This window comes from Ictalurus furcatus, chromosome 12 (genome assembly GCF_023375685.1).
Source record: "Ictalurus furcatus strain D&B chromosome 12, Billie_1.0, whole genome shotgun sequence".
In the NCBI taxonomy this organism is placed as follows: Eukaryota; Metazoa; Chordata; class Actinopteri; order Siluriformes; family Ictaluridae; genus Ictalurus; species Ictalurus furcatus.
The window spans coordinates 27,426,217-27,450,998 of NC_071266.1; the positions used below are offsets into that span (position 1 = coordinate 27,426,217).

Sequence of the window (24,782 nt, forward strand, 5' to 3'; positions counted from 1 at the left end):
GAAAATTTAGGTTATACTGTATCACGGAAACGACCGGTTGATGGCAGCGCTTTAAATCAATAAAATTATACAAAGATTGTTTAATAAGATATGGAGAGAAGGCATATTGCCCCATAACTGGAAATATTGATATTGCCTTTTAATAAGCCTGGCAAAAACCCAGACAATGCAAGAAATTACAGGCCAATAGCATTATCTCACATGTGTAAATGGATGGAAAAGGTCATAGGTCGTAGACTGTCATGTTATTTACAACAGAAAGGATTGTGAATTCAGAAAGGAGCATCTTGAGAGATAAGATATAGGAGATGGAACAAGAATGGAGATTGAGGGGGATTTTGGGAACGGATGAGAAAATGTATGTAGTAAGGCTCTCCTTCATTTTCGTAGGGTTAGATTACAGGATATAAATATTATTTTATTTATTTATTTTTTAAATTCCTTTTTAATTTATTGTATTAAGCACATTAAGCCCTGAAGTTGTATACCCCGGTACAGTAGGTGGCGGGATAGTGGTTACTTGGAAAAGGTGCGGTTTTAGCAACAGCTTGACTGTGATTGGTCAGGAGACGGCAGAAGGAAGTGACGTATCAGGAAGTAAGCTGGGGTTCGAAGAATATGGTGGGAAAGACAGGGGCGTATGAAACAGTACAATCGAGAAAACTGAGAAAAAACGAGGAAAAGTGTTAATTTAGCAACAAAACACGAAGAGGAGCTCAAAGTGATCATAAAATTACCTCAAGAAGGGACAACAATTGGTGAGTGGAATCCGGTTCAGCAAACAAATATCGATAGACAAACTGCTGGGTGAAGTCAGAAGTGCTGAAGTATTGAGAAGTGGATCACTACTGATTGTAGAAATAAAGTCCAGCAAGGGAAAGCCATGCAACTGAATCAAATAGATGCTAAGAGAGTTCAGTGTTCGTTGATTGGGTATAAAAAAATGGCTTCGAGGAGTCATCTCAAGGATAGCTACAGGTGTTCCAGAGGAATAAATAAAAGATAATGTCTCAGGGGCAAAGGTACTAGAAGTAAAATGTAATCAGTATTTATCATCAGTATCAACGGCCGAGCTGTAGGTACTGCAGTGTTTACTGAATCAAATGCAGCCTCGGAGTTTGTCCCTCAGCCTCGACTCCATTTTGTTGCTGTTGGAAAAGCAAAGACAGATAAGGTGTTAATGTTGTACAACATGGACTGCTGACTAGAAGTGAGGGTTTTTGTTTTGTTTTGTTTTGTTTTGTTTTGTTTTGTTTTGTTTTGTTTTTTAAAACAGAAATGTCGTTATATTTTATTGTCCTCGTGTAGAAACAGCAGTAAAACTGCGTCATGTCAGCATAACTGAAATCTACTTCCTGGTACAGCTGTTGTTTATCAGGTGTTATATATTTATTCGAGTTTCTCTCTTCGATTTGTCATTAATTAAACATTTAAAATATTTCTGGAATTGAGCTTTATTAGTGTGGAGCAAACTTTGTGATCCAGTTGTATTTTATTTCCATTGTTATTTCCACACTATTATGAATAATATCCTGTTGTGCTTTAAACCGTCTCCATTTCGCTTCCTCGAAAAGACATTTAAATTCACTGTTAAAGAGAATTTTCCTCTAGCTCTTATTTAACACCATGGCCTTCTGCATGCCAAGTCATAGTTTAGAGAGAGCTGAAGTTCATGATGAGGTCCATGCTGCATCTGCTCCTTGAATCTGACCATTTCAATAGTTCATTAGTGAAAAAAAAAATCCTTTCCACAAATGCATTAGAGCCTGGCACATGGAGAACAAATGACATGATTATCTGGACTCTCCGAGTGTGTGTATGTTTGTGTAATTTGATAATTGTATGAGTGTATTTTTGACATATCAGTAATGTTCCTTAATTGCAAACCCCTTGCTCTTGTCTTTCAGACTCGAATGCTTGAATGAAAACAAGATTGTTCCTTTAATGAGAATGTATGATGTGCATTCAGGAAATAGAAATACTTATGCAACTGAATTTAAAAGGACACAGACACTTATAGTAACTTACCCAGATATCTACATTTCTGTGCCCCAGATCCAGCCCATACCTGTCACTTTCATCCGGCCCACATAACGCGTGGAATGATTGCACTTGGGCGGTCCGCTCCTGTTTGCCAGATTTGGGCCACAAGCACTCCATAGCAAACTTTTTTGCAAAAGGTGGTCTATATTTGTTTTGTGATATTTGGGCCCTATTCACTATTTACCACATGGGCCACTTTAGGGTCACATGTAGATTACACATTGCTGTGAGCACTGCATCTTTGCCTAAAACGGTCCACTTGTGATTTGGGATATTTGGGCCATATTTGCTGATTTACATGTGGGCCATATCCATTTTGCTCGGTCCAAAATAAGGCCAGCAGTGCCGCATTTCCTGAAGTGGCCCATATCCGGATGCTGTCTGAGTATTCCTTCAAATGTCCTTATGGGTGTTTCCCTCCCTGCCATCCAGTGTTCCTGGGATGGTTCTGACCCTGATCAGGATAAAGCTTACTGGAAATGAATGGTTTGGTGATCAGAATGTAAGGGGTTACCCTCAGTATGTTGAATCATCATTGAGATCTGAAAACACATTATTTTGTATTGACAGAGTTTTTTTTTTTCTGTAGCTCAAAGATGTAAAAGATTGTTGTTTACAAAAAGATTTACACCATGTTTGTGTTTGTGTTTTCTAGGACTGTAATTCATCCAGAAATCAGTGGCTCAACTGTGTGTCCAGCTGTCTGTGTATACACTAATAGAAAAAAAATGGAGAGTCCTGCTCTGGACACAGAAAATGTGACCCCAGCCTCAAAAATGCGGTAACCTACCATGCCCTAATATTTTAGTCATTAACTGTTCATATCTGAAATATGTAGCATATATATATATATATATATATATATATATATATATATAATATATATATGAAGGAAATATCCAATTAGGTAAAATTATGTCCTCATTAAATTAACAAATTAATCAAAACTGTATAGAGTGTATATAAATCACTAAAGGACCGTCTATAATGTTGTACAGTAAACTCCAGAGAAAGAGATCAGACTCACCAGAACCCAGCTGTGTCTCCATGAAGAGTGATGCGTCTATGGATCCTCCTTGGTACTTTAAAAATGCAGACTCCTCATTTGTAAACAGGTAACATCTCATATTTCTCAAAATATTTAAAGAAACAACATATTAAGCATGTATAAATGTCAGAAGAATACAAAGAGCTTGAGCAAACATATCAGTGTTTTGGGTTTAACAAGTGAATACCATGAGGTTGATTGATCTAAACCAGTGTTTCTCTAAGCTGTCCTGGAGTAGCCCCAGCACTGCACATCTAACACACCAGATTCAACTCCTCTGCTCATTATTACAGGCTGCAAGACTTGAATTGGGTGTGTCAGATAAGGGAGACCTACAAAAATGTACAGTGTTGAGGGTACTCCAGGACAGGTTTGAGAACCCCTGATCTAAACAAATACTTGTGTGTGTATATACACATATACTTTTTTGAAGATAAGAAGTGCTACTATGTTTATTTCTGATGCTGTGAGCAACCATGTTGATTTTATGTCGATCAGTATATGGGGAAGTTGGGAAGACAAGTTAACGAGTAGGAATTTCAAATTGAGGGGGTGTTTTATTTTATAGTGCTGTTTCATATGACAAGAAGAAGGGGTCATTACATTATATAGTAACACTTCTACCATACGGTAGATCATGCAATCTATAGAGGATATTTAAAAGAATCATCATTTGCTCTAGATGGTGCTGTTACTCTTTTTGCGCATATGCATTTTCCATCATAATAATAATAAAAATGCTGCTTGAAATAAATTCCATAATATTTCAACTGATTTATATAAAAACAACAACAAAAAAATCGAGAATTGGTCATAAATTAAAAACAAAACTCAAGATTTTATTTCAACCTGTTTGGATCTAATGTGTTTTGTTGATCGAAAATTCAGGATTCAGGCTGTAATAAGTGAACAAAATATTACTATACACATGTAAATAATGTTTATTAAATTAATCTGTACTGAGGGGGTCTGTGGAGTTTATTTCACAGTTAAAGAGACCCCTGGATACAAAAAGATTGAAAACCCCTGTAATATGGTAGCAAATGCATCTATTATTATTATTATTAATAATAATAATAATAATAATAATAATAATAATCGTAATAATAAGAGATAGAACAGGAAATGGCAAATTTAGTAAAGTGGAAACTTTAAACAGGATCAAAAGTAAATAATAAGGGCTAGTGAAATAATTAAATCCAGAAATAAAGACTACAAATCACTGTTTTATGTCTGTGTTATTGTACAGTAAACTCCAGAGAAAGAGATCACAGTGTCTACCACACAGCTGTATCTCCATGAAGAGTGACATGTCTATGGATCCTCCTTGTAAATTTAAAAGTGGAGTCGTCTCACCTGTACCCAGGTAACATCCCATAGTTCTCATATCTAAAGTCACTGCAGAGAGAAAGGCTGTGTTGCACAGCTCTTAATCCAGTCCAGCTAAATGGTTCAGTGGAAAGAGTGTCAATATTTATTCAGGTAAAAATGTCATACGGTTGCTGAAAATGAGCAGTGTAAAAACATTGTTGACTTCTATTAAAATCCCGGCAGATAGATCATTGTTAATTGGTCGTGTCTCCAAGAAGAGTGACGTGTCTGAGTATTTCTTTAAAATTTACTGGAAGATGGAAACCCTCTATATGAACACAGGAAAGGATTATTTACCATTAATCACATAACTGGCATTACAGCATAGACTAATTACTTTATTCATTATTAATAATGATCAACATTTTTCTTGGCCCAAGAAAAAACCCTCCCGCTTCACAAAAAAGTAGGTGGACTGATTACTAAACTGCCCCTACGTGTTCTGGATTGACCTCCCATCTACGAGTGTAATTCTGAATAAAGTTATGTGTGAATCTTCCTGACAGATTTTAAATAAATGGATCTGCATTTGTATCTATTTAAAGGGTCATGAATCTTCCTTCTTTCAGCTCAAGTCTATCTCACAATGTTTTTGAAAAATGAAACTTAGATGGGTGTGGATGGCTGTGCGAAGAAGGGAGGGGGAGTGGGTGTGCCAGGGAAAGGCAGGGGAGGAAGGGGGGGCCTTCAGAACACACACAATAAAGATGGATAGTGACAAAGTTTGCAGTGGCCGCAGTAAGCATGGCTCTGACGTCTCCTCCTGAATCCCCAGGGTTAAATGGACACACAATATATAGCGGTGCAGGTCCTCTGCCCTATCTATTTTAAGCATTAGCCCCTGGCATGATTATGGAGGAAAACATAAAACAAAACTGGAGGCAGTGCGGGTAGGAGAAGTGTCGGAATGTTAGCTAGCTAATAGGCTCGAGCGTTTCATGAATAAATGGGGGAAGGCTCTTCTCTTTAACGCAGACTCTCGTTGTATAGTTTTGCACGCGATGGCCCGTCGGTCCCCGTGGAGCTTTAAGCAGTTTAATTAGTTCAAAAGTCAGAAGTCCACCTTTCTCCAATTCTCTCTCCCGAAAAATCACACTCGAACTCTTACACCACTGAAACAAACACTTGCGACCCATTTGAACGCCTCTCATCTACTACATCTGTAGGAAAGCACCACTTGCTGTCACGAATACGTACGTGCAGGCTCATGAATAATTATGTGACACCGATGCGTCATCGATGTACTATAGTACATTGCCATGTCACTGCCTGTGATGTGTGACACAACGAGATTTTAAGCCCGGAAAGACAAAAATAGTGCGAAAAAAGATGAAAAATTAACCAGTTGTCTCCTACAGTTAAACTTAACGGATGCTAAGATTCTTTTATGATGTGTGACACAAAAACCTCAGGAAAAATTAGTTTAGTGTTTCATGACGCTTTAAAACACATTATCTGTATGTTCTATGAATAATGAATAGAATATTAAAATTCTGTTACAACCCTTATGACCTTTATAGGGGAAAAAATAGACCCCTACAATTCCACAATGTCCCTTATTGTCACTGTGTTATTTGAAAGTTAATGCACTCAAATGATTGAAGTATTGTGGTACAATTAGGGCTAAAGTTTAGACTATGGTATTAAAGTGATGAAGGTCTTTAACAGCTACAGTTTTTATTCCCAGTGTTCTACAGAAGTCAGGAGACAGAAGAGAAAAGATCATCATCACAGCTACAGGGTAAGATCAAACCCAACAACATGACTGTGACACTGACGCGCTGGTATTATAAACATCTCTGCTGTTATTTCCTGCAGAGTGATTTAGATTATAGAAAACATACTGTAGAATAAGGCAAATACACAGTGAGAACATCATAAAGAATGGTTATCTGTGGTAACAGTCAGAAAAAAGTGTGATCTTAAACTCTAATAATTAGACACCATGTCTTCCTTCTTCACCCTGTCACAGACACGACCCAGAACCTGCTGCTGTAAATGAATTCCAGAAAAAGTTCAAATTAAATCTGGTGAAGAAGTTTCAGTGTTTAAATGGAGTGATGATAAACCTGGAAAACCGAACACTCCTGAATGAGATCTACACAGAGCTCTACATCACAGAGGGAGACAGTGGAGACGTCAATAAAGAACATGAGGTGAGACAGATCGAGGCAGTATCCAGGAGAACAACAACAGAGGAAACACCAATCAAATGCAATGACCTCTTTAAGCCCTTATCTGATCAAGACAAACCCATCAGAACTGTGCTGACAAAGGGAGTCGCTGGCATCGGAAAAACAGTTTCTGTGCAGAAGTTCATTCTGGACTGGGCTGAAGGGAAAGTAAATCAGGACGTCCAGCTCATATTTCCACTTCCTTTCAGAGAGCTGAATTTGATGAAGGACCAGAAACTGAGTCTGATGGATCTCCTTCATGTCTGTTTTAAGGAGACAAAAGAAACAGAAATGTCCAGTTTGGAAAAGGTTCTGTTCATTTTTGATGGATTGGACGAGTGTCGTTTTCCTCTGGATTTCCAGAACACAGAGAGAGTGTGTGATGTAACTGAATCAGCATCAGTGCATGTGCTGCTGATAAACCTGATCAAAGGGAATCTGCTTCCCTCTGCTCTCATCTGGATCACCTCCCGACCAGCAGCAGCTGATCAAATCCCCTCTGAGTGTGTCCATCGAGTCACAGAGGTACGAGGGTTCAATGACCCACAGAAGGAGGAGTACTTCAGGAAGAGGATCAGTGATCAGAGCCTGGCCAATAACATCATCACACACCTGAAGTCATTAAGAAGCCTCTACATCATGTGCCACATCCCAGTCTTCTGCTGGATTTCAGCCACTGTTCTAGAGAGAATGTTGGATGAAGCAGAGAGTGGAGAGATGCCCAAGACTCTGACTCAAATGTACACACACTTCCTCATCATTCAGACAAACATCATAAGAGAAAAGTACTCGAAGAAGCAGGAGAGTGATGAAGAAATGCTTCTCAAACTGGGACGACTGGCTTTTCAGCAGCTGATGAAAGGCAACCTGATCTTCTATGAGGAAGACCTGAGAGAGTGTGGCATTGATGTGAGAGAAGCAGCAGTGTACTCAGGTGTGTGTACTCAGATCTTCAGAGAAGAGTTTGGGCTTCAGCAGAGTAAAGTGTACTGCTTTGTTCATCTGAGCATTCAGGAGCATCTCGCAGCTCTGTACGTGCATCTGACATTCATGAAGGAAAAGAGAAATGTTCTTGTACAGAGTCGGGTCTTTAAGACAATTTCAGATGTCCACAAGAATGCTGTAGATCAGGCCTTAGAATGTCAGACTGGACATCTGGATCTTTTCCTCCGTTTTCTTCTGGGTCTCTCACTGGAGTCCAATCAGAAACTCTTACATGCCTTAGTAACACATACAGGAAGTAGCTGCCAGAGCAAAGAAGAAACGGTTCAGTACATCAAAAAGAAAATCAGTGAAGATCTTCCTACAGAGAAATCCATCAATCTGTTCCACTGTCTGAATGAACTGGGTGACAATTCTCTAGTGATGGAAATCCAACGCTACCTGAAATCTGGAAAACAAAGAAACCTCACTTCTTCACAGTGGTCTGCTCTGGTGTTTGTCTTACTGACATCACAGCAGGAGCTGGACAAATTTGACCTGAGTAAATATGCTAATACAAAGAAGATAACCGCTTTGGCTCTTCTAAAGGTGATGCCTGTGATTGCAGCATCCAATAAAGCAAGGTAAGTAAAGCTGGATAGAACTGTTCTGGTGTTAGAAAGTTAGACCCTGAAAGCACTGTGACAAAATATGAGGTGTTGTATCCTTGCACGATACAAGGATGTGTCGATGCAAATTAATGCATAAAGCCAGCAATTAAGAAAAAAAAAAATAAGCCTTCTTAATTGAAATGTTCTTCATGTAGGAAACTACATGAAGAGAGGAAAAAAAGAAAACAATAAACAAACTGGTATGAATCAAGTTGCATAGATGTTGAAAGCTTGGAAAAAGAGGTGGGTTTTGAGATGGGCTTTAAATAAGGAGAATGACTAGGATTGACAGAGTTTGAGGCAGGGAGTTCCAGAGTGCAATTTTAGAGAAGGCTAAGTCTCCGAAGCTGTGTAGGTTGTAAGCAGCCATGGTAAGAAGACCGGTTGGGATGACCTAAGGGTGCTGGGTGGTTTGTGTGGAAGGAGAAGCTTAGATGAGTAGGAGGGGGCAGAGTTATTGAGGGCATTGTAAGTGAGCAGAATGATCTTGAAGGCGATACTATACTTCATGGGGAGCCAATGAATGTAATAGTAACTCTTTTACAAATATTGTCTACACCAGGTGTTACATTTCATGATTTGGAGTCAATTATTAAATTACACTAAAGGCCAACACTCTAATAATTTCTGAATAGTTTTTAGATGTGGGTCATGAATGCAGTAGATAGGGTCAATTTTAACCAGCGTTTCAGTACTGTATGATGTGATCCCACTTACTCTGTACAGTGGAGCATGCATTATGCTACTTCCCTGAACTCTAGATATAAAATGTACATTATGTGCTTCCTAATAGCAAATCTACTCTGGACCGGTTTAAAATTATTCATTGCATATTTGCTTGGGCTGAATGAAACAAGGCAGCGGTCAGTATTTGGCCTATGGATGTTAACGTTGACATATGTACTAAGGTGTTGGTGCCTGTTTTACAGGTAATTAGGTGGCATTCTGTGTGAAAAACCCTGCATGTTGTATCCAAAACTGGTGTTAGTAAACATGCAGTTTTCCAAACTGGACAGTTGGAAGTTTTCAGCTGACAGGAGTAGAACCTGGTGTGGTCTTCTGCTGTTTTAGCCCATCCACATCAAGTTTGATGTGTTGTGCATTCTCAAATGCTTTTCTGCTCACCACGGTTGTAAAGAGTGGGGTTGTTTTTTGAGTTACTATATCCTTCCTATCATCTGGTTATCCTCCTCTGATCTGTCTCATCAACAAGGTGTTTCAGACTGCAGACAATCTGCACACAGACCGTTATTTTTCTTTTCTACCATTCTGTTTAAGCTCTAGAGACTGTTGTGTCTGAAAATCACCCAACAATAAATGAGTGTAAGAGTTCATTCACTTATTTTAGGACTAAATAATTTGCACTAGTGTTAGTTCATTGTGTATTATATTATTTCCTTCAGCATTCAGCATGCAACACTTAAAGAGAAACACTGTGAAGCTTTGGCCTCTGTACTCAGCTCGGAATCCTCCAGACTAAGAGAACTGGATCTGTCCTGGAATAAACTAGGACACTCGGGAGTGCAGTGGCTCTCTGCTGGACTGAAAAATCCTCACTGTAAACTGGAGGCACTAAGGTAAGGTCATCCCTCTGAAAGTCACAATAACTCCTACACAAGTCATAATACAAATCATCACAGCAAATATCAGTTGCAAAACAATACTACATGTGGGAAAAATATATTAGCAATTGGGTAATAAAGATTTCTTATTCAGGATTATTTATGTAATAAATGAATAAAATTAAAATACATTTATACAGTTACAATACAAATAAAAAGAAAGTTACATGAAACCTGACTCATACTCGTACCTTACTCTTGATATCAATAAATCTCAATAACAATGTTAACATTGGAGAGACAGCCATGATAAAAACATGTCAGGGGTCAAGCATACTCTAATCAGAATAATCCAGAGATCCGTAAGCCTCAAAATTAGTAACTGGTTTTAAACACTGATTAAAATAGATGTACAATATATTTCTTGCACACAAAAATGCTTTTAGCATAACCTGATGTAAATGATTTATACTTTTTAAAAAAATTTATTATTAAGGATAACATTAAACTAAAATAAATTAATTACTTATTCAGTTGTATTCAAGTAGTGTTTGAGTAAATTAGCCTATTACTGTTAACCTGAGGTGACGTACATTTAAATATTGTAAACTTTTGCACATAAAGGTGAACCGTATGTTACAACCTTTCTCTGAAAACATTTGGAGGGAATTTACTGTTAAAGTTGAGCGCGACTTCATAAAGTTCCAGCTGAAGTGAACTGTGTGTCCTGAACCGATTCAATACAATTTAATTTTATTTGTATAAAACTTTTTACAACGGACTTTCTCAAAGCAGCTTTACAGAAATATATAAACCTGTATAAAATCTGTATCCTGTGTTATGTTTCTTAACTGATAGTATGTAGAGTGTGTCTATAAGTCTAGTAGAGAACTATCTGTGATTCATTCTCTCCCTCTCTCTCTCTAAAGTTCTATGGTCCCTCAGCTGTTCACTGTTCGGCTTCGGCTTCTGATGGTTTAATTTCGTACACAATAGAGAAAACTAAATATAACACTCAGTATGATTATTGTTTGCACTGCTTATTTAAAAATAAACAGTTGATATTAAATCCTCATGTTATTCTTTCATTTTTAAATTAAGTATTAAACCAAGATGAAAATGTGTTGATGAAGTGTGTGTCATTGTGTCTCTGCAGGTTGTGTGGTTTTGGTGTCTCAGATGAAGGCTGTGCTGCTCTGACTTCAGCTCTGAGATCAAACCCCTCACACCTGAGAGAACTGGATCTGTCCTTTAATAAACTAGGAGACTCAGGAGTGAAGTGTCTCTCTGCTGTACTGGAGAATCCTCTCTGTAAACTGGAGATACTGGGGTAAGATCATCTCTCTGAAAGTCACATGACCTGCTCCTCAGTAAGACACATTCTCTAATAGTGAGACTGAAGCAGAGGTTTTAGGTTCATCATCAATGTCCTGAAGAGGAAGATAAGGATGTGTCTCGATCAATTCCCTAGGTCGTGAGTAAATGTGTACATGAGTTGGGGCATTGGTAAGGACCCTGGCTCACTACACATTGGGACACTGATAACTCAGTTTCCAGTAACATGACTACATACTCCCATTGTAAAATGTCACCACTGGCATTTATCAACAGGCAGGACTGATATCTTTCTGACATTATATGACACATACATTTCTTAGCTTCATCACAGCACACGGTTATTGTCATGGTACTTCAAGTAGGATCGTAGTCTAGCTAATGAATTTTTCAAAAACCATTAAACTTCTTAAATGTCGTTAGACTCAAACAAATCCGTATGTACAACATCAAATAAAGTTAAAAAACGGTAATGTAAGAAATCATTTGAGAGCCACAGCAACGATAACAAGCTATTTATGGTTGTACATGAAGTTAGCTGAGAGTTTGTCCCCATTTTTAATTAATTTTTTTGAGCTCAGAGGAAAATATCACATCATTTCCAGTAAGGGATCATAGTGAGCATCGATGAACCCTGGTTTTTGTGGTGCAAAACAGATAAAAATGTGTTGATGAAGAGTGTGTCATTGTGTCTCTGCAGGTTGGAGTGTTGTGATATCTCAGGTGAAGGCTGTGCTGCTCTGACTTCAGCTCTGAGATCAAACCCCTCACACCTGAGAGAACTGAATCTGTCTAGGAATAAACTAGGAGACTCAGGAGTGAAGTGTCTCTCTGCTGTACTGGAGAATCCTCACTGTAAACTGGAGATACTGAGGTAAGATCATCTCTCTGAGAGTCACATGACCTGCTCCTCAGTAACACACATTCTCTAATAGTGAGACTGAAGCAGAGGTTTTAGGTTCATCATCAATGTCCTGAGGAGGAAGATTGTTTCTTTTCACTGCACACTGATGATCTGTCACAGAGTCTTTGGGAAAGATGTAGATATACAGACTTTTTGATGTACATTTATGGCATTTAACAGGTGCCCTTGTCCAAAGTGACTTACATTTGTCTAATTTATACAACTGAGTAGTTGAGGGTTAAGGGCCGTGCTCAGTAGTCCAGCAGTGGCAGCTTGGCGGTGCTGGAATTTGAACTCTCAACCCTCTGATCAGTGGTCCAACATCTGAGTTAACAATATACCCACTGGTGTAAAAATCTTTTATATTTTTTCTCTTTTTTTTTGTTACCCTAAAAAAAATTTTTCACGTGGATTTTGCTGGTTGATGTATCACATTTTAAAGTTGGGAAAATATTTGACATGATTTAGCTTGGTTTCATTTTTTACATAAAAAAAAGTGCAATTATTACAGAGGTGTATAGACTTTTTATATCCACTGTATGAGAAGCTGCAATGCAAAATGTGACTTGATGCAGCTGCAGTGTTTGCTTTCTTAATGTTTGTGGCAAAAGTTTCAATTAAATTAATATAACATCCATAAGCAAAATATTAATCAAGATGTATACAATATTTTGGAAGTCATGAGAATCAAATAAAAATTAATGTTCCAAAAAGATTACTCCAGATTCACATGCTCATTTTGCTTAATTTTTTTTCAATTTCGGATTTTTCTGACGCAGTTTTTTTTTTTTTTTTTTTTTTTTGCTTCTGGAATTTCTCTTTTGCTGCAGAAATCTGTTTTTGCTTTTGACTTTTGGCTAATTTTTTTTTATGGGGGTGGGTCTTAGAAGAAGGCATTCACCATAAGTCTCTACTGTCTTATTTTGGAGTGGGATGTGCTTTGAAAGTTAGCCACACCCACCCTATTAAAGGTGGAGTTGCCTCTGGCCTGGCAGGATGAACAGAGCCGAGCGTTCAACAGCATGGAATCTGTATTGTAGCTCCATTACAAGGCTCAGAAAATTTGAGTAGCTGCTAAATTGTTTGTAGATACATTCACATGTCTGTTTATCATACAAGTGATTTCATTCCATGCACTTTAGTAGTAGTGACTTTTTATATACCAACTTCTTATTCTGATTTTATTTCCTGTACCATTTTCTCCTTAATATGAAAATGTCTAAAACAAATCTGATAATTCCACATAAAACTTAATATAATATACTTTTAAAATACTCCGTCCATTTTCTGTAACACTTATCCTACACAGGGAAGGGAGTAGTCTTGAGCCTATCCCAGGGGGCTCGGGGCAGGGTGCCCACCAATTACAGGGCACAATCACACACATTCACACACTACGGACAATTTAGAGATGCAAGTCAGCCTACAATGCATGTCTTTGGACTAGGGGAGGAAACTGGAGTACCTGCAGGAAACCTTGTAGGCACAGCGATAATGCACTAGCTTCCCACACACAGAGTTTAGGTGGGAACCAAACCCCCAACCCTGGAGGTGTGAGGCAAATATGCTAACCACAAAGCCCCCCTTCAGAATACTCAATATGAAGAAACTTACTGTTGAACTTTATACAACAGTTGTCCTGCGAGCTTGGCATTATATATTATTTCATATGAAATAAGTGTAATGAATTATTCTAATAATCAGAAAACCGTGTAGGAAATTGTATCTGGTGATGTGACTATAGGTGCGAGCTCATAAGACCTGGACTGTGAAAACTAAAGGTGAAAACAAACTAACTAAATCAAACTAAACCAAAATCAATTGACCAATAGAGATTTAAGGTGAACGCCTTTTTCTAAGAACCACCCCTCCTCCATTTTACACTTGGTTTACTTATTGTGCATGCTTTTCTGATCTTACCTAGTTTGGTGCATGTCTGTTGTTACCACTGCACTGTCAATTTTACATTTACTCTGAGGACTTTTGTTAATGTGGTTATACTTAGAATTACATTTACGCCATTTGGCAGCCGACCTTATCCAGAGCAACTTACAGAAGTGCTCTGAAGTCTCTATCAATAAATACATCCTTTTTCACTAGGTCATGGACTAAGACTACTAATTCTCATGTCATTCTGAACAATAAAATTATTTTACACACACATCATATTTAAAGTAAGTATTAAAGATGAAAATGTGTTGATGAAAGTGTGTCATTGTGTCTCTGCAGGTTGTGTAAGTGTGGTATCTCAGATGAAGGCTGTGCTGCTCTGAGATCAAACGCCTCACACCTGAGAGAATTGGATCTGTCTGGGAATAAACTTGGAGACTCAGGAGTGAAGCGTCTCTCTGCTGTACTGGAGAATCCTCTCTGTAAACTGAAGACAATGAGGTAAGATCATCTCTCTGAGAGTCACATGACCTGCTACTCAGTAAGACCCATTCTCTAATACCTAGACAGTGGTGGCTCAATGTTTCAGGCAAAGTATGTCTCAGATCAAACCCCTTTACTGAAAATTGAGAATAGTCATTTGTCTCTAGTTCTAGTAAATAGATTACAGAGTAAGTTTTTGAAATTTCCGATATACAACAATTTACTTGAACAGTATTTTGTTTTCCTAAGTGTTTTGATTTAAAATATAATATAATTGACCTTTTAAAAGAACAGTGATGTGATAAATATCTGATTGTTTTGCTATTAAAACTTGTGGAAATTCTCATTTGTTTTAGCTAAATGTTATAACACGCATGTCACTCAGAATGAAGAAATGACAGGAAATGATGTTTCTGTTGGTGCAGAGGCAGTTACCTACTGTTTCCATACAGCTTGATTGTAAAATATTAAAGTCCAGTTTGTGGTTATTAATTCAAATGTTTTTCTTTTATATTTAGGGTGTGACATCTGTGTGTGATGAAAACTCCTGTGTTCCTGCATTTCCATGTTGGGGAATAGACAACACACTTATAAACAGTCACTCTCTTAGTTGTAGCACATTATACCAGAGGCTTTAGTCTGTTTACTTCATGTTTTTTTTTTATGCGTACGCTAGTGTGCGCGCACAGTCGTATGCTTAGCCTTTCAAAGTGTACTCCATTTGACATGTACACAGGCGGTCTACGCATGCGCATTACGACAACCTGCACGACACCTCCTGGCCTACAAGAGTCAGTACAGAGCATTAAACAAGTCTTTTGCTGTGAAGGACCACAACAACACGAAGAACAATGCTTGAGCAATGTCTCGCCATGATTAGCACCCATATACAAATCCTTATACGCTTTAAGGCTAGAATTATACACATGTGGGTACTTTCTAAACTGCACTCGTTTCTGTCTCATTTATTCCGTTTTTTCCTTCAACTTCCTTGAGAATCAATGGCCCTGAGTTACTGTTCCCACCTTGTGGAACAACTAAATAGTGTGAAATAATTAAATGCGCATGTGTGACCTGTGCGTACAAAGTACGTGCGGTTAGAAAAATCTGATTGCGCGCATACAGTATGCGTGTACTCTCCCGATGACGAAATTTGTCACATGTACTGTACGCTGTTCCTAGCGTATGCATAAAAAGTGAAGAATGCTTTCTGCTTAAGAGAAGTAGAAAGTGTGTTCATATCAGACTGCACACAGTTCTGCACTGAGGCTTGTTCAGGATCCAGACATGAGGACTGAACAGCTGGAATGGAGAATCTTTATCGATCATAGCACCTCCGTGTGTGTGTGTGGTCCTGAAGTTATAGAGTGCCACAATCAGACCCTGGAGACATAGCAACCCTCCTGCACATTTAATGCCTTATTCATGCTGAATTAAAAAAAAAAAAAAAATAATAAAAAATTAATTCAAGTAGAGCTGCAACAGCTAATCGATAAAAATCAATTATGGAAATCGTTGTCAACGAATCTCATTCTACGCGTGGAACGGAGAACATTTACTAATTACGTTACCTCAGTTCCGAAAACGTGCATTGGAGAGTAAATATTAAAGCAAATGAAGTACACCATGCACTGTGTACTCTGCTGTCTAGTGTATGAATTTTAGGAAGGTAATATAGTCTCAAATGGAACACTAGCAGTTTTTTTTTTTTTTACTAACCGGCAGTATAAGTTCCTAGTCAGTAGCACAGGTCATACACACGTAATGCGATGCCGCAAGCTTTAGCAGATACACAGAGTCACCGACAAAAACAGTAAACTGAAGAAAGTCGATGTCAGCGATACCTTTTATTCCCAACATGACCTCAGTCACCATCAGACGGAGGAGTAATTATCATGTGACTGAGGAAGAAAGTGTGTGACCTCCAAGTCGTCTAAGGCGGGGGAGGATGTTATATTAAACACCGTGGAGAAGATCAAACTTTATAAAGTAGAGTTTGTGTAGCAGGGAAACATGACAGTGATGCATGAGCACAAACTTATGTTTATATCCAAAATGCTCCACTGTGTGTAAGGGGATGGGGAAACTGGTGCAAGTTGCTCAAAAGGTTTCATTTAAGTTTATTGTTATTATATGCTGTATTTGCACACTTGCAGTGCAACTTCTGTCGTTTATTATAACGGAAGTGATGTATTAGTCAGAGGCCGCGTTGCTCCTCATGCGCGGTGTAGACACAGTGATAAACAGTGGGATCCCCCCAATCCGATTAATCCAAAAAAAAAATTGGCCAACTAAAAGATTATGAAAATAATCATTAGTTGCCGCCTTAGGGGTGTGTTCATCAGACTGAGGCTGTACAGGATCCAGACATTAAGACTGGACAGCTCATTGTTTGCTCCTACTCCTAACACAGCTGATCTAATGTTTATAGCTTTATATATTTTATGTTAACTGTAACAGCAGCACATTATCTAAAAACGTGTATAAGTCTGAGCTCCCGTTAACAGGGGTGGGCTTTATCATAAGGCAAAGGTTGGCAATTGCCTTGGGCCACAAGCTACCAAGGGCCCCTAAAACTCTGCATAATCTAAATGGTTAAGAAAGTTTTATTTTTACTTTTAGCTGTACAGCTGAGTGGTGCAGATCTCCTACACTGGCCCCAGATGATGCCCCCTGACTAGCTAACATGCTGTCTTGATTGTTTTATATTCTTGATTGTTTAATATAATGTATTATCTTGTCACACTGTTTTTCTGTTTCTGTTTGCCTATTTTACAAATATGATGTGAGATCTGTTCCATTCTATTTCCAATAAATATGCTTAAATAGCATTTATGTTTCTGTATTGTTATATTTTTATGCTAGTAAGTGGTGTTAAAAATTGGTCTAACAATCAATGAGCCTGTGTGTTATGATGGGGCATGGGCTGGGTGTGTTGGTCTGCTCTGGACAAGTCCAGGACCACTTTTTGGTCCCAGTTCACCCCCGATTAGCAAATCCACCAAGGAATGGCTCAAAAAGAAGAAATGTCAGGTTATGGAATGGCCTAGTCAAAGCCCGCATTTTAATCCCATTGAAATGATGTGGGGGGATTTGAAACGGGCAGAACATGTGAAAAAAAGATCTTGCAACTGAAAGAATGTTGCATGGAAGAGTGGCCCAGCAATCCTGAGTGGACAATTATGCAAAACACCTACAAGATGTTATTTCTGCTAAAGGGGGCAATACTAGCTTCTGAGGCCAAGGGTGTACTTGGCCTCAGAATATCATATCGATATTTCTGTTGAATAAATGATTGAAAAAGCTAATTTTCCTTCTGGTTTTGTTCAAGTATATCAACTTTATTAATAGTCACTGTTTCATAGATGATCAAATGTTTCTTGTCCAAATATGCCAAAAAAGCCAACAATTTCCATAGTGTGTGTTACTTTTTTCACATGAATGTAAGTGCAATTTACCACATTACCACAATTTACCACATTACCACACTTTACCACATTACCACAGGCCTCTCTTGCATCAATAAAGGTCACTGTTCATGACACCACTATCAGAAAGACAATGAGCAAAAATGGCATCCATGGAAGAGTGGTGAGATGAAAACCACTGCTAACACAGAAGAACATTAAGGCTCATCTGAATTTTGCTAAAACACACCTTGATGATCCTCAAAGCTTTTGTGAGAATGTTCAGTGGATTGATGAGTCGAAAGTGGAACTGTTTGGAAGACAGGAGTCCTGTTACATCTGGTGTAAACCAAACACAGAATTCCACAAAAAGAACATCATACCTATGGTCAAGCACGGTGGAGGAAGTGTGATGGTGTGGGGATGCTTTGCTGCTTCAGGGCCTGGGCAACTTTCAATAATTGAGGGAAACATGAATTCTGCTCTCTACACTGAAAATCCTAAAGGAGAATGTCTGGTCTTCAGTCTATATGTTGAAACTCAAACGCAACTGGATTATGCAGCAAGACAATGATCCAAAGCATAAGAATAAGTCCTAGTCCTAGAAGTAAATGAAAGACGTTAACTGGACCAAAAGCTCCAGTTAACGGATGCTTTTGGTTGCAGTTATTGCTGCTAAATGTGGCACAACCAGATTTTAAGTTTAAGGGGGAAATTATTTTTTCACATGGGTGATAGGTGTTGGATAGCTTTTTTGCTTCAATAGAAAAATGTAATTAAATATAAAGTGTATTGTGTACTTACTCAGGTTTCCTTTGTTTTATGCTGTATTTCATTTGAATATCTAAAACTATTTCTTATGAGATATACACACACAAAATTAAAGAAATCAGGATGGGTCAGATACTTTTTCACAGCACTGTATAATAAACCTGATTTTTCCCAATTTATTATTATTATTTTTTAATTAATTTGAAAATTAAAAGTGCTCAACTTTTTACGCCACTTAGTTTTGGAGTTTGTTGTTAGGCTTTGCTCACAATTCTGACTTTGTATCTATTCATGTAGGGAAAAAAGTCATTTTATTAATGTAAATGCCTTCACATGATCTCTTTTGATTATGTTCACATCAGTCTTATTTCTACATCAATATATTAATTTATATTTATAGGATAATGTCTAAATGTAAATTTAAAACGCTTCAATGTGAACTAAAGGTTGTGAGAGTAATACAGTATATTAGCTGAAGACTCCAAGTTTGGGGACACTTTTGGTGAACCTCATTTGCATAGAAGGCGGGGTCCTTACTTCCCTTAAATATGATTGGTCAGTATCTCATGACGTGTGGGATATGTCTAGCTCCACTTTCCTGTACATAACTTATCACGAGAGCCGGCTGATGAAAGAGGATTTCATCACACAAACTCCTGCTCACCTATTTTGTTACATTTTTTTGCTTTTGCTTTAGAGCACTTTCGCATGAAAAATGTGAGTAAATTTTTTATATACATACGGAAGACGGTGATTAGAATATTAGACGGTATATAAAACTGTAATGCTTTATAACACTAGTGAATATTGGAGTCTGTTTTTAAGTTTAACCTGTAAGGGAGTGTGTAATGAAATAAAGTGTAAAATAAGATACGTGATCTGTACTATAGGCTAAATCAGATTTGCATAGTGTTCCTCTCTATATCAGTTTAATGTGTTTATTTCACCTGTCTAGAGCTCGTACACTGATTTGCCCTTTTTTTGTTTGTTTTTTGTTTGTTTTTTGTTTGTTTTTTGTTTAGCCGGCATTCTAACACATTTATTTCACCAAAGCAACTCCCATTTGAGATAACATAATTATTCTGTCCAGAGACGCATAGATATATTTAAAATAATAATAATAATAATAATAATAATAATAATAATAATAATAATTTTAAAAAATAAAGACTGTTTACATTTTTATGTGAGTCTGCCGGCTGCATATATATTTTGATATTTGTACTAGCTGATTATAAAATATATAGTATCTTATAATGGATATAAAATGAAAATGCTTCAAAGTGAACTTGAGTGTGAGATGGTGTCATACAGGATGTCACAAACATGCTGAAAATGATCTACAGACCGTGCATTTAAACAACGTGCCTCCCCTCGGATGGATTCGTGAACCACGTGATTTGAGAGACATTTTACACCCACTCCAAACTGGTCTAAACCGGTTGCGCAACATCCTGCTCTGTTCATTGCCGTTTTTCTAGAACGTATTCATCGACGTTGTAAGGTTCAGACAGAATGAGGGAGTTATGGGGAATAATAACAGGACGGTGGGTCACACTGTGGATTATGGAGCTGATGAGGAAAAGTGTATCAGGTGTAATAATGAAGAGGAAAAACAAACTGTACGGTGTGATTCAGGAAGACACTGGAGGATAATCTGATCTTCTAGGTAATTCATTATTATTTAATGTTAAATATGTCTGTGTTGTTCTTTGTAAAACATCTCGAAAAGTAAGATACTGTGTTTTGAGATGTGTAAGAAAGGGGTTTCTTTAGATTATATTCTTGAACACTTACAGGCCTGAACACTGAACAGATCCTCAGTTTAACTCTTTCAGTCCCTGATCTCTGGGGGAGATTATTGGTGCTGTAGTAAACTCTGTGCTGCTTTATTACATGATCTAGTTACATCACAGTGTGGTGTAAAAACCTACAGAGTAACTTCACAGAACTTATCTAATATTTTATTTTAAAAAAAAAATCTAAAAAATAATTTCCAGACCTTTTTACCGTTTCGTTCACAACGATTAACATCTCAGTGACGCGTTTACAGAGCCACCACCAATCAACGCAGAATATCGGGAATCTTCCATATCAGTCATTTTCACAAATTAGTCAAAGGTTTCAGGTGTTCAATTAGACACGAAGTGGATGTGTGTGTTCGTTCTTCAACATCAGACGTTACACATTTATTACAGCGCGGTGGTTACGTAAAGGGACTTTTATTCTGAAATACCCCCCCCCCCACCCTCCTTCCTGTCTCTCGCGCACGCGCACCCAAGACCGAGTTAGGACGCTTGTTAGTCATCGAGCCTCCGAGAAGAGCAATCAAAGTTTAAAGGTAATCTCAAGCGTCTTGTTTTGAATTAAAGTCGTGCTCTAGGAGTCTGATCTCTAAACCCGGACCTTCATGTTACTGCTTTAATAGAATGTAAGACTTTTCTCTGCTCCGGTTCTGTTTCAAGTTACAGTCCTGATACAGAACCGCTCACAGAACTGATGTGTAGTATCCAGGTGATGTTTTATTACCGTTCATGTTATTCGTTATCTTTTTGTGGAGGTACAGTTCATTCAAAAGCGTAAAGATGCGCCTTTACACCAAATACGAGCGCGTGAACTAACATCTTTTATGCTTTTGCATTACATGTGCTTCAAGAAAAACAGTTAGCTGGCTAGCTAGTTTTCTCTCAGTGCGCTGCTAATCGGCTAATAGTTCTAGCGCAAAACAACCAGCGAGTGCGTGTTTAGCTGTTTATAATCAGGAAATAGAAATAGATATATCGGTATGTGGTGGTGTCTCCGAGTGTAAAAAAAATATTAGAATTCACTTGAGATACACTTTAAATGTCCGTAAATCGTCGGGAACGTGTTTGTGAGACAGTGTTCCGGACGCAGTCATTCAGCTAGCCGGGCTAACCGCACACATCACCGACAGGAAAGCAGCACTGGCATACACAGACTGCGTCAGAAATCTCATACAGTGGGGGAAATAAATCAGTAAATATTCTTGCTGGAAACTGTGTTGGCCAATCAGCGTTAACCATATAGACACGCCATTTGCTTTAGACGTGAAGATGGAGGTATTGTGGTGTGATATCACAATAGCTGGTTAAAATACAAACATAATTAATTTCTTGCTTCATCTGCGTTATATCTGCTGCTTTAGAATAGGCCCCTTTTCGCAGTGACGTCAGAAAACTTCCGCCTTTCCGCAAAGCCGTGTATTAGTACTTCCGTTTGACTTAACATGGGTGGCGCAACTAACTTTCACTTTTGACAGCAAAAGTTTTCTTGCTGCTAAAAAACATTCTGGAGGGAGAACAGTCTTGTATAAGATTCACCAGTGTATATGTGTATCATGTCCTACGGGATGAATGAGAAGTGGTGTGTGGTTGGCCAGCTACCTGCGGCAAAAGCACAAGCGCCTATTAGCTTAGCTTATGGCCTTAGCGCGTTTAAAGCAAAATAATAATAATGACACACACTCACTTTTTATTGCACTTAAGTAAAATCCTGGTGTAGCTCCTATCAGTGTCACGATCAGGGTGCCATTCACTATGTGTTCGATGGTGACCGGGAGCCGGACCGCAGCTCTCCAGCCGTGCTGCTCTTTCCCGGGGCTCTTCACCCAAGATACGAGCTACACTGGGATTGCAACAAAAGTGTTTCGTTATTATTTATTTAATGTTTTTAGTTTTAAACCAACTAAGATAAGGTAATAATAATAATAATAATAATAATAATAATAATAATAAACTTTATAAAGTGCCTTTAAAATCAGCTTCTCAAAGTGCTGTACACAAAATAAGCAGTACACAGAAAAATAAAACATTAAAGTTATAAGAATAACAATAGTGTTATTAATAATAATAATAAAAGAATACATCAGCAGTGGAATGCAAGTTTTAAAAAAAGTGTGTCTTGAGTAGAGCTTTAAAAATGCCAAAAGTCTGAGCTTCCCCCGAGTTCAGGAGGAAGAGAGTTCCAAAGTGAAGGGGCAGAGACAGAAGTCCTGTCACCCATAGATTATAAGTGTGTTTGTAGAACAGTTAAGAGATTACACACTGAGGAGCACAGTCTGCGATTTGGGGTGTAAGGGATTAATAAACTAGATAAGTAATGCGGAGCCAAGCATTTAGTGCCTCATATGTCAACATCATGATCTTAAAATGGACACGGAACCTGACCGGGAGCCGGTGTAAGGACTTCAAAACAGGAGTAATATGGTCACATTTCCTGGTTCCCGTCAGGATCCGGGCGGCAGACTTTCGAACATATTGCAATTTGTTAATTTTTACAGTTTTAGAAACTCCGGCTAAAACGGAGTTACAGTAATCCAGCCATGTGACAACAAATGCGTTAATCAGCTTTTCAGCCGCAGAGAAGTTTAGCATTGGGCGCAGTCTAGCTATATTTCTGAGGTGAAAAAAGGATACCTTCACAGTGCTCTGAACAAAAGAATCAAATGTGAGGCTGGTGTCAAAAATTACACCAAGGTTCCTCATTTTACTTCGGGTCTCTAGAACAGAGCCATCAACAAACAGAGACAGTGGAGCCGCTTTGAGAATTTGATGATGTGAACCTATAAGTATAACTTCAGTTTTCCCGCTGTTCAGGCACAGAAAGTTATTATTCATCCATGTTGATATCTCAGAAATACATTCAGAAAGAAAACAAACGTCAAGGTTTTCACCAGATTTTGAGTGAATGTAGATTTGGGTATCATCAGCATAAAAGTGATAATGGAGGCCGAGCGATCGCAGCAGATGCCCTAGTGGAGATGACGTCAGTAAACCTGTGGCCATGCCGATTCAATTGACAGACAGAAGTTCAGAAGATAAATTTTATATAAAAATTTTTTTGTCATTCTTACAATCAAAGGGGGGAAACAAGCTTAGCTATAGTGACTACAAGGTACACCCCCGTTGTCTACGTCAGACTTGTCACTTCCTGTTAATAAACCTGTTGGCCAATCACTTTTAAGCCTTTCAGTGAAACGGACAACTTTCGCGACCAATTGAAAAGACGTTTAGACACGCCCATTACTCGGATCTGCAGAGACCCACACTTGAGTGTACAGACCACTCCTTAATATTCCAAACCAGCTCTGAAACAGATGAGAACCTAGTCTGAAGGAGCTATCTTAGCATCTCAGGACAGTTTGGAGTGATCAGAGAGTTTCTGTAGAACAGTTTCTTCCCTGAGGAAGTCAAACATCTGCTCAACTCCTTCTGCCTCCCAACACACCTGGACTAATCAAACACCTAACCCAGTATGATTCAAAATATTGCACACCTGCACCATACGAAGCTGCATCAGTCACTTTTTATTATGGAACTTGTTTTTGATGCCAATATTGCTGCTATACTTCTACTGCTACAGTACAAGATAGTTTACAGCCAGTGTCCTGTGTCTCTATTGATCTGTTCTGTATATTTATTGTCCTGTTGTCTCACACTGTTATGTATTTACACTGATGTCATGGACTAATTAGCATATCATTTTATTCATCATGATCAGGGGCACGTCATATTCGCTCAGTACATTTAAACACCACAGAGAATAGTGTGAGATGATTTGATTATTATAATTAAAGTGTTATAGTAAGGCATATCCTCTTATATGATGGATCTTGTTTTTCAGATGACACCGATTCAGGTTAACAAAACTTGTGATGAACTTTACATGGGTGGTGTATACAACTACTCCACATCAACAAATTGCGAGGACGCTGAGATCAGCTGGAAATCGCAGGTGAGAAGTTTGAAGGTTTTTTACTGTGACACTATGATGCACTGAATGTTGGGGTGAACAATTTATTTTTTCTTGTTCTTTTCCACATTATGGATGTGCATTATATTGTATATGCATTATAGAATGGGACTGTGCTGGACCATGGAAGATTTTTGACGCTTGATGACTGCGAGAGTGGGATTCGCCAAGTTGTACGGTGTTTTTATCCAAGTTATGTGGTAGGTACATTGTAAATAAATTTAAATTCTGCATGTTCTATTTGTAATGAGAGTTTGATTTATATACAATTAATATTTTTGTCTTTTGCAGATGGAATACAAGATTAATGGTATGTCCTTCTACTCTGTGTTTCACTTCTGTACACCACGTGCGATAAAACAGACTAGTATATTTATTATGCAGGAAAAAGAACAAAGTAATTCAGTAATAAGACACATCATGCTAAATA

At 38.1% G+C, this 24,782-nt stretch overlaps 1 protein-coding gene across 3 annotated transcripts; it reads left to right on the forward strand.

Moving 5' to 3' along the window:
* The first annotated feature begins 221 nt into the window (after window positions 1-221).
* Window positions 222-18,868, forward strand: LOC128615309 (NACHT, LRR and PYD domains-containing protein 3-like). 3 transcript variants are annotated; one of them, XM_053637276.1, is made up of 13 exons: window positions 222-758; window positions 1,908-1,952; window positions 2,056-2,180; window positions 2,699-2,824; window positions 3,042-3,158; window positions 4,341-4,457; window positions 6,150-6,203; window positions 6,435-8,201; window positions 9,632-9,805; window positions 10,947-11,120; window positions 11,826-11,999; window positions 14,259-14,420; window positions 14,921-18,868. In XM_053637276.1, exons 4-13 carry the CDS (start codon window positions 2,772-2,774, stop codon window positions 14,925-14,927), a joined length of 2,799 nt encoding a protein of 932 aa, XP_053493251.1. In that variant the 5' UTR covers window positions 222-758; window positions 1,908-1,952; window positions 2,056-2,180; window positions 2,699-2,771; the 3' UTR covers window positions 14,928-18,868. The 3 variants fall into 3 exon arrangements, with proteins under 3 accessions (XP_053493251.1, XP_053493250.1, XP_053493249.1); XM_053637275.1 differs by lacking the exon at window positions 1,908-1,952; XM_053637274.1 differs by lacking the exons at window positions 1,908-1,952; window positions 2,056-2,180.
* Window positions 18,869-24,782: the final 5,914 nt, after the last annotated feature.